The sequence below is a fragment of the Sminthopsis crassicaudata genome, chromosome X, assembly GCF_048593235.1.
Source record: "Sminthopsis crassicaudata isolate SCR6 chromosome X, ASM4859323v1, whole genome shotgun sequence".
Lineage (NCBI taxonomy): Eukaryota > Metazoa > Chordata > Mammalia > Dasyuromorphia > Dasyuridae > Sminthopsis > Sminthopsis crassicaudata.
In genome coordinates, this window is record NC_133623.1 from 26,859,677 (window position 1) to 26,874,751 (window position 15,075).

The window sequence follows — 15,075 nt, forward strand, 5'->3', positions numbered from 1 at the left end:
CACCTCTGGATTGGTGATGGTAGTGCAGAATATCTGTCCTGAGTTCTATTTTCTGTGTTCTTTTGCTACTTTTATAGCTCAGTATTTTTTTGATGCTTCTAAAATGGTGCAATCCAGGAAAATGTCTATTTACTGTCCTCCTAGGCTGCAAATTCCTGCTCCAGTGGAGTCTGTTGTTTTTTGTGTGCTTGAATTTCTGAGATTGCTACAAGGCACATTCACAGTTCCCTGCTGGGAGATTCAGCTGGTTTAGAGTGACCAAATTGCTGGCTCTCTCTTGGTTTTGATTTTTTGCCCAGCTTTATTTCACAGCAGTCTTGGGTGCAGGGCTAAAGGTTAGATCTGAGTTCTCTCCCTCTCTTCTTGGGTTTAGAGCCTCACAGTTATAGTTCTGGAAGTAGTTCCTTGCTCCTTACACAGTTGGGGTCACTGTTCCCTCATGATCATGACCATTCCTCTCTGCCTTAAAACTATTGACTTGAAAACTGCGTAATGGCCAATAGAGGTGCAAAGTGATACCTGTTCCTGCTACCAGTGCTAACACAGAGTTCCTCTGGGATCTCTTTGTGCCCCACGCTGGAAAAATGATTCACTGTGACTTTTTGTTGGTTTTCCCAATTAGAATTTGATCTGGTATTCTATATTAGTTGTTGCAGGGGAGGATGTGAAAGAGTCGACAAAACTATTACCTCATTCTGCCATGTTAGCTTTACCTATCATTGATGCTTTTGAAACACTGATAAAATGGGTCTTGGTTATGGATGCTGAGGTAAGGTAGCAAGGTAGCTCATGGATAGAGTCCCATACCTGGAGTCAGGAAGACCCGAGTTCAAATTTGACCTTAAACACTTACTAGCTGTTCGACCCAGGATAAGTCATTTAATCTCTGATTATCTTAATACCCTGGAAAAGAAAATGGCAAACCACAGCCATATTTTTGCCAAGAAAACCCCGCGGACAACACTGGTGTGCTGTGATCCATGGGATCACAAAGAATTGGACATTACTGAATGACATGAATGCTGATCATCCTTTCTGCTACCTTACAGAGTTCAGTTTTGAAGAGCACCTAAGACCAATGCACAATTTTCTCAGAAAATAATTGTTTTCCTGATTGAAATCTGTTGTAGTTGTTTGTTCTTTGTTTTTTAAGAGGATCAATGACATCATGAGGTGATGTCTTGACTTGCAGCTGAATTGATTTAAGTGAGGCAGAATTATGTAAAGTCCTCAGCCTCATTCTTTCTTGCAGAGTCTTCAAAGTCTAGTGGCAAGACAAAAGTCAAGACAGCTGGCAATGGCCCAAGATGCAGTGGATGACGTTGGCGTCTTCGATGCCTGACCAAGCTCTAAGAGCTCTACAATGCCTGTTCCAGCTACCTTCATGGCTGTTGGAACAAGTTTTTCTACCCATTATGGGGGAAGTCTTCACATTGCTCAGGGATCTTAAATCTTTACATTTGTCAGATTGAAATCCATCCAAGAGTAAGCTTTTGGGACAAGAATTTGCTGTTTGGTAAAAATTGTTGAGAAAACTGAAAAGCTGTCTGGCAGAAATTGGGTATTGTCTATTACCTTATACCATTTACCATGGTGCAGTCAAAATCGAAACATGGCCTAGATATGAAGGGAGATATGTAACCAAGATTAGAAAAGAAAGGAGAAAATTGGGGGAATTTGTTTCCAAAGGTGATTAGGGGGAAAAGGACAAGAAACTGTATGTTCTGAATATTTATAGCAGCTCTCTTTGTAGGGGCAAAAACTGAAATTGAGAGGATGATCATCAGTTGGAGAATGGTTTCATAAGTTGTGCTATATGACTGTGATAGAATACTACTGCACTATAAGAAATAATGAGCAGGTTGGTTTTAAAAAAGCATGGAAAGACTTGCATGAAATAATGAAGATTGAAATGACCAGAACAAGAGAATGTTGTATATAGTAACAGCAGTATTTTTTTTTTGAAGAATTACTGTGAATAGCTAAGTTATTATGAATATCATAAATACTCAAGAGAACTACAAAGGACCTATGAAGGAAGATGTCATTCACCTTCAGAGAAATATAAATTAAAAAAACAAAAACATAGGGTGGCTCTCTGTCTAGAGTAGTGGGAGGGAAGGTGTTTGGAAATGAATGTGATGTAATACCAAAAGCCATCAATAATTTTAGAAATCTTTACATAAAGTCTTGGCAAGCCCTCATGCCAGAGGTGCTCCCGTAACACCTTGTATACCCCAGTTTGAAATCTATCAGCTAGTTGAATAGTAATACTGAGCAAATAATAGTAGCAGTAGTAGTTATGGAGTTGTTTTAGTCATATCTGAGTCTTCTTGACCCCATTCAGGGTTTTCCTGGCAAAGATGCTAGAGTGGTTTTCCATCTCCTTCTTTAGCTCATTTTCCAGATGAAGAGACTGAGGCAACCAGAATGAAGTGACTTGCCCAGGGATATGCAGCTAGTTAAGTATTTGTGGGCAGATATGAACTCATGAAGATGAGTCTTTCAGACTCCCAGCTCAGCATTCTATCCATTGTGCCATCTTAGCTGCCCCAGTAGTAATGGTAGCTAGCATTTACGTAGTGCTTTGAAGTTTGTAAAGTGCTTTACAAATATTATCTTATTTGATCCTCAGAACAACCCTGGGAGGTAGGTGCTGTTGTTATCCCCATCATACAGATGAAACGGAGCCAAACAAGTTAAGTGACTTCCCCAGAGGCCTTGGTAGGTTTTGAATTCAGTTCTTCCTAACTCCAAGTCCAGCACTTTATCTACTATACTACCTAGCTATCTTCTACGATGAGAAATCATAACTTTTTTGGCATGCCATTATGTCCATTGTATAGATTAGCATTCAGAAATTATGATTAAGAAAATATTTTTTAAAAAGCAGTAATGATGATACATTCTTTACAGACCATAACACAATAATAATAATAACGTAAGCAAAAAAAAGTAAACCTAAATGGAGACTTAATAGCAACATCCTGAAAAACGAGTGAGTCAAACACCAAATTACAGAAACAGCAATTGGAAAAGAAAATCATAATGAGACATCATGCCACAATTTCAGGGATGTATAGCTAGAGAAAAATATCTCTAGCATAAATTATCAAAATAGAAAAATAGAGGATTAATGTTGTAAATATACACACTGAAATTTAGATGTAACTGTGGTATGTTGAAGATAATGTTAAACTTTCTTAATTTTACTAAACTTTTTTCCCCATCTTTTTTCCTCTTCATTATAAGGAGCCACTCTCTGAGAAGGACGTAGGGATGGGATACACTGGGAAATGTTGGTGACTTAAAACCTTAATCCATAAAGATATACTTTAAGCAATTTTTAAAAATCAAGGATTGATAATACTAACAGTAAGCTAAAAGCTGTTTCTTTCTAAAAGCTAACAAAGTTGATAAACATTTTGCTAACCTGATCACAAAGAAGTTGAAAGCAGAAATTGTGGTTACGGCCAGAGCAGACAGGCATGTAAAGGTAATAAATGGAACAACATGAAACAACAATACAGCGTAAAGAAAGAAGTGTAGAAGTACCCAGAAAAAGGAAAGATGACTTTGGGGCCTTGATGAGGAAAAACAAACCCAACCTGGAAACCTTGGAGGGAGCTACTTCGCAAGCATATACTCTTGGGTACTTTTCATGAGTGAAGTAATTGTTTTACTCAAGATCGACTTTTTATTTCTTTTACTCTGTTGGTCAGGTTACCAAAGTATTAGCAGGCTAAAATCATTTGTGACTTTGATTTTATGTTGCTTTATGAAAAATAAAGGAAATCTTCTTTAAACATTGAACATCGATTAATTGTCCTGTTTTTTCCCCTGGAACAGATTTCAGATCCATTCAGACAAGCCTCATGGAAGCATTTTGGGACACACTATTCAAGACCATTATTTGAGATTACAAAGGTAAGATTAAACAGTCTTTTCTACTCTCTTACAACTGGGGGAAAAGTGCTAGCCCTTAGAGTGTTTTCCAATTTATGCTACCTATTTTACATCTCTCGTATAATTTCCCTTTTCATGTTTTCTAAGTACTTGTGAGATGAATAGGAAGTTATATTTCTGCCCCTGGGAATGGAGGGGAAAAAAAACCTGTGCTGAAATATTGTGTATGTGTGTGCGTGAGCACGTGTATACCCTCCTCCCCCTTTAACCCCTTGAGAAATGTTGCTGAATTTCTCAAAATCAATGCCAACTAGAATAACATGTTCAGAAAGCTTTTATAAATGTAATGGCAGATTGTTGACACTCAAATTTATCCTGATGCTTTATATGTGATATATGGAATAGAGTGAGTTTTTAAAATGATTGATGCTTCTTTCAAGGATTCCTGGTAAGCAGAATGCCAGCAAGCTCTCACTGTGTTAGAACCCAGACAGGTGAATACTGCCAAGTTTGCATCTTGGTTTTGGTTATTGGTAAATGGTGATTTGAGACAATTGCCAGTACTTTAAAAAAGACTCAGGCTAATCTTCCTGAAAGAAGGGGGCCCCCAAACTGGAAGCTAATCCCAATTCTTTGCTTTTTGAGCTGGTGTATAAAAAGAGACCTTTTTTATGTCTGTTTTTTGAGGCCCTGCTATGTTATTTCATTCCCTGCCCTTTGCCTTTTATGAAAGTCAAGTTGACTTTGCATGTTTATTTGAACCTATACCATCACTTGTTACCTTTGCCTTCAGGGAAAACTGGTTATAAGAAGACTTTGTTGAGTTAAAAAATTCTCTTTTCTGTTCCTAATTTTGAACCCCAGATCAGTAACTAGTTTTGAGTAATAGCTTCATTTTGGTTTAAACTCACGACAGTAGAGAGGATCATCTCTCTTAAATTGATTCAAAGCTGGTGCTATGATTATCATTATATGTATTTGTGTTTGCAAAGCACTTTACTCTGATTAATGAATTATTGGTAATTGTGGCTACTACATAGGCATAATGAATTCTGTGCCTTTCATGAAGTGCTCTTGGTTGTGACAATGCTTTTCTTTTTAAACGTTGAAACAAGATGACTATTTTGGTTGTGTCTCATGTTTTCCCCCATGCTTTATTTTTGTGTTTTTCTAATCAGAGGAACACTTTTATTGCACTGATGCTTGGCCCCACACACCCTCTTCCCCCTCACCTCCCTTGTGTGTTTTATAATAGGCAGGAAAGTGCCTTACTGATTCACAAGTGCTATTAGGAAATTTGTGCATCTGGCTTCCTTTTTAGACTTAATGTTATTCAGTATATATGAGCATGGATAATGGAAAGATCACTGAATTTGGAGCCCAAAGACCTGGTTTTGAATTTGAGCTCTACTAATTCTTAGTTTGTTAGACCTTAGGCAAGTCACTTCTCCGTGATTTCCATCTTCCCCACCTCATAAGGGTTTCATGAATTTGTTATGAGAAAAATCCTACAAAGTTCAAGGGCTATCATTTTTCTAAGGATGTCAAAATTTTAAGTTCAATTCCTGGTCAAGGTGTTTGGGGTCAATTAGAGAGCAATAACGATGGGAGTATGGCTTAGTGGAAAGCTCACAAGATTTGCAATCGGAGTATCTAGTTCTGAGTTGGGACTCTGCTACTTTTCATCTTTTGACCATGAGCAAGTCCCGGCCTCCCCTGGGCCCCACTTTTCTTGTCTTTAAATGGGAGGATTGGACTAGATGGCCACTGAGTGTCCTTCCAGTTTTAAAATCGATAGTCCGTACTATCATAGGGAGAAATAATTAATGCTAAATCAGATACACTCACTGTAAAGTAAGAAATCCATTTGAAGAATAGGATGGAGACAATGGCCAGGTGTCTTATTAAAGCTTGCTTACCGGTTGGAACATGCTTTACTGTTGCAGTGAAAGGCTTTAGGAAAGACATTACAAGTCATGAGGTATTAGCACATCTTAGAGGATATAGAGCTAGACAGGACCTTCAAATTCATCTAAAAGAAGAGAAAAGTGAAGGGAATTGCCCAGAGTCATAGGAACAAAGATTTAGAGCTGGAAGGAACCTTAGTGCTCAGCTAATCCAACCTCTTTCTTTATAAATGAGGAAACTGAGGTCCCGAGAGGCTTAGTGTCATGGCCAAGGTCAGCCGTTTATTAAATGTCAGAGCACGGCTTCCAACGCACGTCCTGTCACTGCCTATTCAAGGCTTTTTCCTGGTATCTCCCTGAATGAGCACATTTTAAGCCTCAGCCAATAGCTCACTTATTTTAAGCAGTACACCCCCAGAATTCCGTAAAAATGAAGGGCATTGTTTTCTTATAGTGAGATTTTGTTCAAATGAATTTATTAATAGAAATCTTTCTATATTGCAGTAGGACTTCTTGATTAAACATAGTGAGCATCCACATTCTCTTGTAACAACTTGCCTTATAGAAGAAACACAAATAATTTATCTAAGAACAAACCTGTTCTCTTCTTGACTTCTGGATTATATAATTTGCTTTGGAGGGGTATTTTGGGCATAGATTTGGGGGATAATATGAGAATGGGAAGAAGAGAGGGGATTTGGGAGAATTTCAGGAATAATTGCTAGCATAATAGAAGAATAAACAGCTTAGCTGTCATTCTCAATGCTACCTACAATCAAGCATAAGCATTTGAGTCCTGTCTTTGAAAAAGTAGCTGTTAACATAGAAAACACTGTTAATTATCTATTATTTTATTGTTTTAAAATTATGATTGGTTTAAATTTTTTAATTAAAATTGCTTATTATTGATAGATCCTTTAAGATGAACAGTTTTAGAAGATATCTTTTTTATTGTGCAAGCCTTGGAAATGAGGCTTTGAACTTGAATCAAATTCCACTAAATAATAATCATTTCATTAGGCTAGTCACACCAGATTCTAAGAATAAGTTTCTTTGAGCATTTCTGAAATAGGAGATTGTTGAATAACTCATGAACTGATCTGTGTCATATTCATCCAGGCTTCCCAGACGTGGCCATTGATAGAAAAGAGGACATGTTGGCACGGTCATGCAGGAGGAGGACTCCACACAGATCCTAAGGAAGGGGTAAGAGGAAGTCGATAAATATTGCTGGGAATTCCTGTTCATGATTTTCTTTCTGTCAAAGATGTATAATGAAGAGTCTTTTATGTTATTTCTATAGTAAAAAAATTGTGTTCGGTCCAGTTAATTGCAGTTTTTTGGATCTCATATTTCATATTTGTTGTCCAGATAATGCCTTAGTATCAGGTAATAAACCTCCATGTGTTTTCATCTTAAACTTTCTAGTTTTGTATTATCACATTGATGATAGATGTTGAACCCAGCCTTGTCAGTAAGGTGATTAATTAGTCATAACATATTCAAGTAAGATTTATGGCACGTTTTTACCCCCTGGTTATTTTGTTTTGAAGCTTTAACATAATTTCCCCCTTCTTTCCCATATCTGTTCATTTATTGCATAGAATTAATTATAATAATACACTTATGTAGCACTTAATGTGATCTCATAGAATATACACTTGGATTTAGAATCCACATTCAAATCCACGTGTGTCTTTGTCTAGAACCCGGTGCTTTTTATGTAAAGTGAAGAGGTTGGGCTAGATAATTCCAGGTTTGGAAAGTGCTTTCTTCACTACAACTTGGAAGTGAGTAGTTCAGTGGTTATTATCCCCATCTTACAAATGAAGATCCTCAAGTCCAGGCTTTCCTAGGGTCATACAGCTAATATGAAGTAGCAGAACTAATGTTTGAATGATAGTCTTCAGAATACAAATCCATTGTTCCACTACCAGGATCTCCTCAAATTAGATGGTAAATCTTCTGTCTCTTTATAATCATGTAGACAGAATAAAGCAGAAGAATCACTGCAAGGTAATGTGGAGACAGAAGTTAGCGTAATACCTCCATTTCCTTTTTGGAAGACTGGATTTTCATTATGTTTCTTTTGAGTAGATTCATACTGCATTAGTAACAAACATTCTCTTTTCCTTTTATCCTTTTTCCTTTTCTTGCCTTCAGTGGAGCCCAACGTCCAGACAGAATTAAAGCATCATTGGTGTTGGTTGGTGAAAGGGGCTAAATTGAAGCATCGTTTCCTTGATTTCCCTCTCAGTGCTTAGGAGGAAGAGGTGTCTTCCTCCTAAGAAGCTATGGGGAATCAAATATGATATAGAACAGAAAAAGAGAACCATATATTCAGTTTTTAAAAACCAACAAGTAGTTCCAAAGTACTTACTTACAAAGTGCCAAGTACTGTGCTACGCACAGGGTATACAAGGAAAAATTGGTAAAGATCCTTTTTAATAAGAAGAGATCTACTTGTACCTAGATCTATACAGAGTCCATATATATTGGCTGTATACAAGATAAGGACAAAGAAGAGGATGAGGCACTAAGAGTCAGAGAAACAAGAGACCAAAGAAAATGACACCTTGAGCTGACTCTTGAAACAAGCCTTTTATGTTCAACCTTGTAGTGTAGTTATTTATGTTCATGCCTTACCTCCGTTACCTTGTAGACTCTTTAAGGTCAGGGAAATGTCTCATTTGTATTTCTATAGTCAGTGCTTGACAAATGTTTATTGAATTGAATTGAAATCCTAAGTTCTTTATGATTAAAGCTAGCAAATAATAGCATAGCAACACATAGTTAACGGAGTAGTTTTATCAATTTATTCTTCACGTAAACATGATGAAATTAAGGTTAGACATTCTAATTCTGTTTCTGTTTCACAATTTAACATGGTGCCCACCAGCTTTTCTTTCAGTTGATAAATATGCTTAAAATATCAGTTCCAGCTAGTTTGGAAATTTAAAGCCATTTAGCTTCAAGAACAACCAAAAAAAAAAAAAGGTACTTATAGAGATCCTGTTGTGCTTGTATCTGTGTCAACAGGATGTATAGGATAATTCCATTTTTACTTTTGCAGGTCTGTTCATGATGATTTGATATTTGTTTTTACAGTGTTGTAGTCAGATTATATAATCTCTTAATTAAATTAGTCATCAACATTGTAGATTTTTTTTCTAACTTAAAAAAAGTAAACCCTCTCGACATAAAGAATGGGAAATTTATAGACCCTCACGCTTTCTAATTTACATCTCCCCAGTTCTCCAAAGACCTCACTGAATCACTCCATCCTTTCTTGCCATTATCCAATAGCTCCTCTCCTTTTTGTAGAAAAACTCCTTGTTAAGGTTAATTGATAACTCCACTCCCTTTCCTCTCTCTCTGTTCTTGACTCTCTGTAGTCTAGCTCTAGCTTCATCATTTAACTGAAACTGCCCTCTCCAAAGTTATCATTAATTTTTTAATTGTCAAATCTAATGAGTTTTTTCCTCAATCCTTATGCTTTCTGATTTCAGCTTTTGACACTCTCTTCATCTTGCTACTCCCTTCTCTCAAGGTTTTCACAACATTGACTGCTCCTTCTCAGTATTCTTTGCTGAATTTTCATCCAAACCCTGCCCACTAACTGTGAGTGTCTCCCAAGGTTCTCTCCTTGGCTCTCTTTTCTTTTCCTTCCTTATATTCAACTTAGTGATTTTCCAGTTCCCATGGATTCAGTGATTGTCTCTATTCATATTATTCTGAGGTCTGTTTATTCAGTCTTAACCTCTGTTCTGACGTCCAATACCATATCTCCATCTGCCTTTTGAATATCTCAAGAAGAATGTCTCATAGACATCTTAAACTCAACATCTCCATGACCAAACTCATTATTATTCCCTTAAAACCTCCCCCTTTTCTTAATCTTTTATTGTTAAGGATACACCCCTCTTCCTACTCATCTAAGCTCACAGTCAGTGTCACCCTTGACTTCTCAACTTGCATTCGCCTCCTCTACCTCCACCATTTTAATCTGTTTCCAAATCCTATTCATTCTGTCTTTACAATATGTCTCATCTTCATTCCCTTCTCTCTTCTGACACTGAAACCATCCTTATGCAGGTCCCCATCATTTCACACCTGACTACTGCAATGACCTTTGGTTTGGCTTCCCTTAGACAACTTTCTTCCTACTCCACTCAGCCTTTGAATTGATCTTGCTAAAACGTGGGTCTGACTGCGTCATCCTCCTACTCAGTAAATTCCATTTGGTTCCTGTCACCTCTAGAATGCAATATAAAATCCCAATGCTAGTGGTTTCTCTGTGGGATTACCTCCAGTTCATCCAGTATGTTGTTTCATGTCTGCCCCATTTGAATGGCAGCTTCTTGAGGGCAGGGGCTGCTTTTTGCCTTTTTTGTATCCCTAGTTCTTATTAGCACATAGTAGATGATTCGTAAATGCTTGTTGCTTACTTCCTTGCCGACATTAATAGCTTGACAAATGTGATGTATACCTTGTTACCTGTTAGTGGGTTAGACAGTAGTTATACTAATATAAAGGTGACAATCTCTGCCTTCAAGACAGATTTTAGCAGAATTACCTAGAAATTACCTATCCTTCTATAAGTAGGCTAACTTAAAGGCAAATGATTAAGAGTTTCATTGTTTTTAAAAAATGCCAAATTCTTTTTTTTCTTTTTCTTTTGTAGTATTTTAGTTTTCCAATTACATGTAAAATTTTTAACATTCATTTTTGGTTTTGGTATGATTTTTAATCATACAAATAAAAGCATAATTCCAAAATTTAGACTTGGGTTTCTTATTTTTTTTTTCCTATTATATTTTATTTTTCCAAATACATGTAAAGATAGTTTTCAATATTCATTTTTGTAAAACTTTGCATTCCAAATTTTTCTCCCTCCTTCCCTTATTTCTCCCCTCCCCAAGACAGGAAGCAATCTGATATAGGTTAAATATGTACAGTTCTTTTAAACATGTTAAATAAATCAGAAGGGAAAAAAACCACAAGAGAAGAAAAACAAAACAAAACAAAACCAACAAACCACCACCACCAACAACAAAAAGGTGAAAAAACTATGCTTCGATCCATATTCAGTTTCCATAGTTCTCTCTCTAGATATAGATGGCATTTTCTCCATCCCAAATCTATTGGAATTGCTTTGAATCATCACATTGGTGAGAAGAGCCAGGTTCATCAGTTATTCATCACATAATCTTGTTGTTGCTATGTACAATGTTCTCTTGATGAGTATTTTTTCCCCCCTGAGGCTGGGGTTAAGTGACTTGTCCAGGGTCACACAGCTAGGAAGTGTTAAGTGTCTGAAGTCAGATTTGAACTCAAGTCCTCCTGACTTCAGGACTGGTGCTCTATCCACTGCGCCACCTGGCTGCCCCTGTTCTCTTGGCTCTACTCACTTCACTCAGCATCACTTCATGTAAGTCTCTGCAGGCCTTCCTGAAATCATCTTGCTGATCATTTTTTATACAACAATAATATTTCATTAATTCATATACATATTTAGCCATTCCCTAACTGATTGACATCCACTCAATTTCTAGTTACTTGCCACCATAAAAAGGATTGCTACAAACATTTTTGCACATGTGGGGCTTTTTCCCTCTTTTATAATCTCTTTGGGATACAGATCCAGTAGTGAGACTGCTCCACCAAGGGTATGCAGTTAGATAGCCCTTAGGGTATAGTCCAAATTGCTCTCCAGAATGGTTGGCTCATTTCACAACTCCAACAATGCATCAGTATCCCAGTTTTCCCTTATCCCCTCCAACATTTATCATTATCTTTTCCTGTCATTTTAAGCAATCTGAGAGGTGTGAAGTGGTACCTCAGAGTTTTCTTAATTTGCATTTCTCTCAACAATAGTGATTTAAAGCACTTTTTTTCATATGAGTAGAAATGGTTTTAATTTCTTTGAAAATATCATTTATGAATTGGGGAATGGTTTGTATTCTTATAATTTTGAATTAGTCCTTTATCGAGTTTAGAAGTGAGGTCTTTATCAGAAACACTGGCTGTAAAATTTGTTTTCTAGCTTTCTACTTCTCTTCTAATCTTGACTGCATGGGTTTTGCTTGTGCAATAGCTCTTTAATTTAATATAATTATACATTTTGCATTTCACAATGTTCTCTAGTTCTTCTTTGGCCATAAATTCCTCCCTTCACCAAAGATCTGAGAAGTAGACTACTCTTTGCTCTCCTTATTTGTTTATATCACTCTTTATAGCTAAATCATGGACCCATTTTGACCCTATCTTGGTAGAGGGTGTAAGATGTTTGTCTGTGCCTAGTTTCAGCCATGTTCTTTTAGAGTTTTCCCAGCAGTTTTTGTCACATTGTGAGTTTTTATTCCAGAAGCTAGAGTCTTTGGGTTTACCCAACAGTATTTATTTTAGTTAATGACTACTGTGTCTTGTGTTCCTAACCTATTCCACTGAGCCAACATTCTATTTCTTAGCCAGTACTAAATGGTTTTGATGTCTGCTGCTTTGTAATACATTTTTAGGTCTAGTATGATTAGGCCACCTTCCTTAGCATTTTTCTCTTGATATGCTTGACCTTTTATTCTTCCAGATGAATTTTGTTATCATTTTTTCTAGCTCTGTAAATTAAATTTTTTTTTAGCAGTTTGATTGGTATGGCACTGAATAAGTTGACTAATTTAGGTAGAATTGTCATTTTTCTTATATAACTCTGCCTACCGATGAGCAATTGGTGTTTTTCCAATTGTTTAGATCTGACTTTATGTATGTGAAAAGTGTTTTGTAATTGTGTTCATATAGTTACTAAGTTTGTCTTGGCGGGTAGACTCCCAAATATTTTATATTGTCTCCAGTTATGAGATCCCAGTTTCTTGCCACTACTGTTGACCACTTTTTCTCTTTTTCTTCATCTTCCTCCTTTTATAGATTTCCTGAGCTATGTATGTATGTTTGTTTGAATGTATGTATATATACATATGCATTCATGCATGTATCAAAGGAGGTGGGAGGGGTGTAGAATCTGAATTTTTTAAAAAATCCCCTCCATTTACTTATTGGATTTACATTTGGCCTTAGTTTAAAAAAGGAGAAAATATTTTTTCAAAGTTCTTCAAACTTTGTACTTTACCTAAACTAGAACCGAAGTCATGTACTTTATAGCTTAATGGATTCATAATGCGTAATTACACAACTTTGGAACCCATTTTGTTAAATGAAGTGGTGACATTTTATGCACAATTAACCCAACTAGAATAATTTTCTTGCTTTTAGCCATAAGTTCTCTGTGTCCTTATTGGTGTGTATTGAAGGAGGCCCTGATAAGAGAGAAAGCTTCCCATAGCCCTTCAAGGCAGAGGCTTTTTGTTGTTGATTCATCAAGAAAAATAAGGCTTACAATACTCAGAAAATGCTTAAGCAATTGAAATGTCCCTGTCTGTGTTCTAAATGCATCAAAATGATACTCATTTAGTAATAGTATGGTTGGAAAAATGAGTTTTAAAATTACAGTTCTCTTCTATTTATCAAAAAACAGCTACCTACTTATTAGAGTCCTTATATATCCATTAAATGTACCTGTGTTTGTATGTGTACACACACATTATTTTTGATTTAATTTTGTTTAACGTACTTTCAGCATTTAATATTAATACTGCCGTAAGGTTTTAAAGCAGCAGTAGACTATAGCTTCTTCTGTTTTCAATACAGTATGACATTGATCTTATTTATGGTGGTTTATACTCAGCAAAGTGACAAAAATAGACTCTGAATATAGTTTGTGGAACTACAGGCAGAAAAATGGCTGCATGCAATTTGTGAATTTTACTGTATATGGTACATATTTTTTCCTTCTTAATGGAAAAATCTGCTTGAAATCAAGTAACTTTTATCACCTTTTGCCAAAAGATAGCTTCAGTCACTGCTCTAATATAGCATGCCCCTCCCCTCACTCCGATTTTAATGTATCTAGTTTATGTATCTTTGATTATCTTCTTTAATTTATGCTCAGGTCACAGTGAAAAAAAAGTGTTTTGTTAAGGTTTTTGAGGCTGTTAGCAATGAAAATTTGAATTTAGAGAAGCAAATTGGGTTAAGGTCAGGGTTGATGAGTACAGCTGGCAGGCTGTATTGTTGAAGATGTTTAGTTTTTACACTGTTGCTTGGTTCTGTTTAGCCACTGCTGAACTGTGTACTGTGTTCTATCATGAGAAGTGACTCAGGACCTTGAAGTATTCTAAATGACAACGTGAAATAAATTAAAAGAAGCCATGGTGAAAAAAGCTGTCCACCTCCAGACAGAACTGATGTACTCAATAGATTGAAGCATGTTTTTTCTTTCTTTCTTTTTGGGGGGATGGGGAGGAGGAGTATCACAACCAATGTGAAAATATATTTTGCATAGCTTCATATGTATAAAGGGTATCATTTCTTACCATTCTCAAGGAGTTGTAGATAGAGTAAAAAGAGAGAGAGAATTTGTAACTGAAAATAAAAAGAAATAAACAGGAAAAAAAGAGAGAAGTAACTCCAGACATATAATATTTCTTGTTTGCTATGACCTTTATGGTGAAGGCATTTCTCTATGGTTTTATGGGATTTTCTGATGATTTAATGAAGATAATCACCCTCCCTTCTGACTTTCTCTAGAATAGGTTAGAATCTGAGATTAGTATTTTAGTTTTTAAAATTAGGAGACATCCCTGAACTTAAAAAAAAAAAAAGATGTTTTGAAATAGCTTTACATTTCCAAAGTATTTCATTATTTTTGAAAAGTACTGCATTTACATTCAGAATCAGTGATACTTATAGTGTTATTCCCCTTAAATTACCTAATATTTTTGTAAACGTTTCAGATATTAAATTTTATTTATGTTTAAAGTTGCATCTTAATATTTCTGTCTTTTTTTTTTTTCCCAACAGCTAAAAGACGTAGACACCCAGAAAATCCTAAAAGTAATGCTTTCATATGTATGGCCCAAAGATAGACCTGATCTGCGAGCTCGAGTTGCCATTTCTCTGGGCTTATTAGGAAGTGCAAAGGTAAGAGAGATGGACTTGAAGTGGTTATTCTTGTAACTTAGCAACTCCCTGCTGTGTTCTGGCAGTGAGCTGTTGGGCTCAGAGAATCAGAGATGAGAGGGACCTCAGAAATCATCTAGGCTTCTCTGCAACATCCATAGCGGGGGGCCAACCAACTGCTAGCTACAGGGAACCCATGATATAGGAGACACTGAGGATTATGACTATTTACATGAGTCCTGTCAAAATT

General features: G+C 36.3%; 1 protein-coding gene across 1 annotated transcript in view; it reads left to right on the plus strand.

Annotated features, from left to right (window-relative positions):
- ABCB7 (ATP binding cassette subfamily B member 7) overlaps nucleotides 1–15,075 on the plus strand; it is a 112,487-nt gene that overhangs the window by 48,602 nt on the left and 48,810 nt on the right. Inside the window, exons 2-4 of the mRNA XM_074277262.1 lie at nucleotides 3,850–3,927; nucleotides 6,933–7,019; nucleotides 14,727–14,846. Of these exons, the coding sequence (XP_074133363.1) occupies nucleotides 3,850–3,927; nucleotides 6,933–7,019; nucleotides 14,727–14,846 (285 nt within the window). The remainder of the gene's footprint in view (nucleotides 1–3,849; nucleotides 3,928–6,932; nucleotides 7,020–14,726; nucleotides 14,847–15,075) is intronic.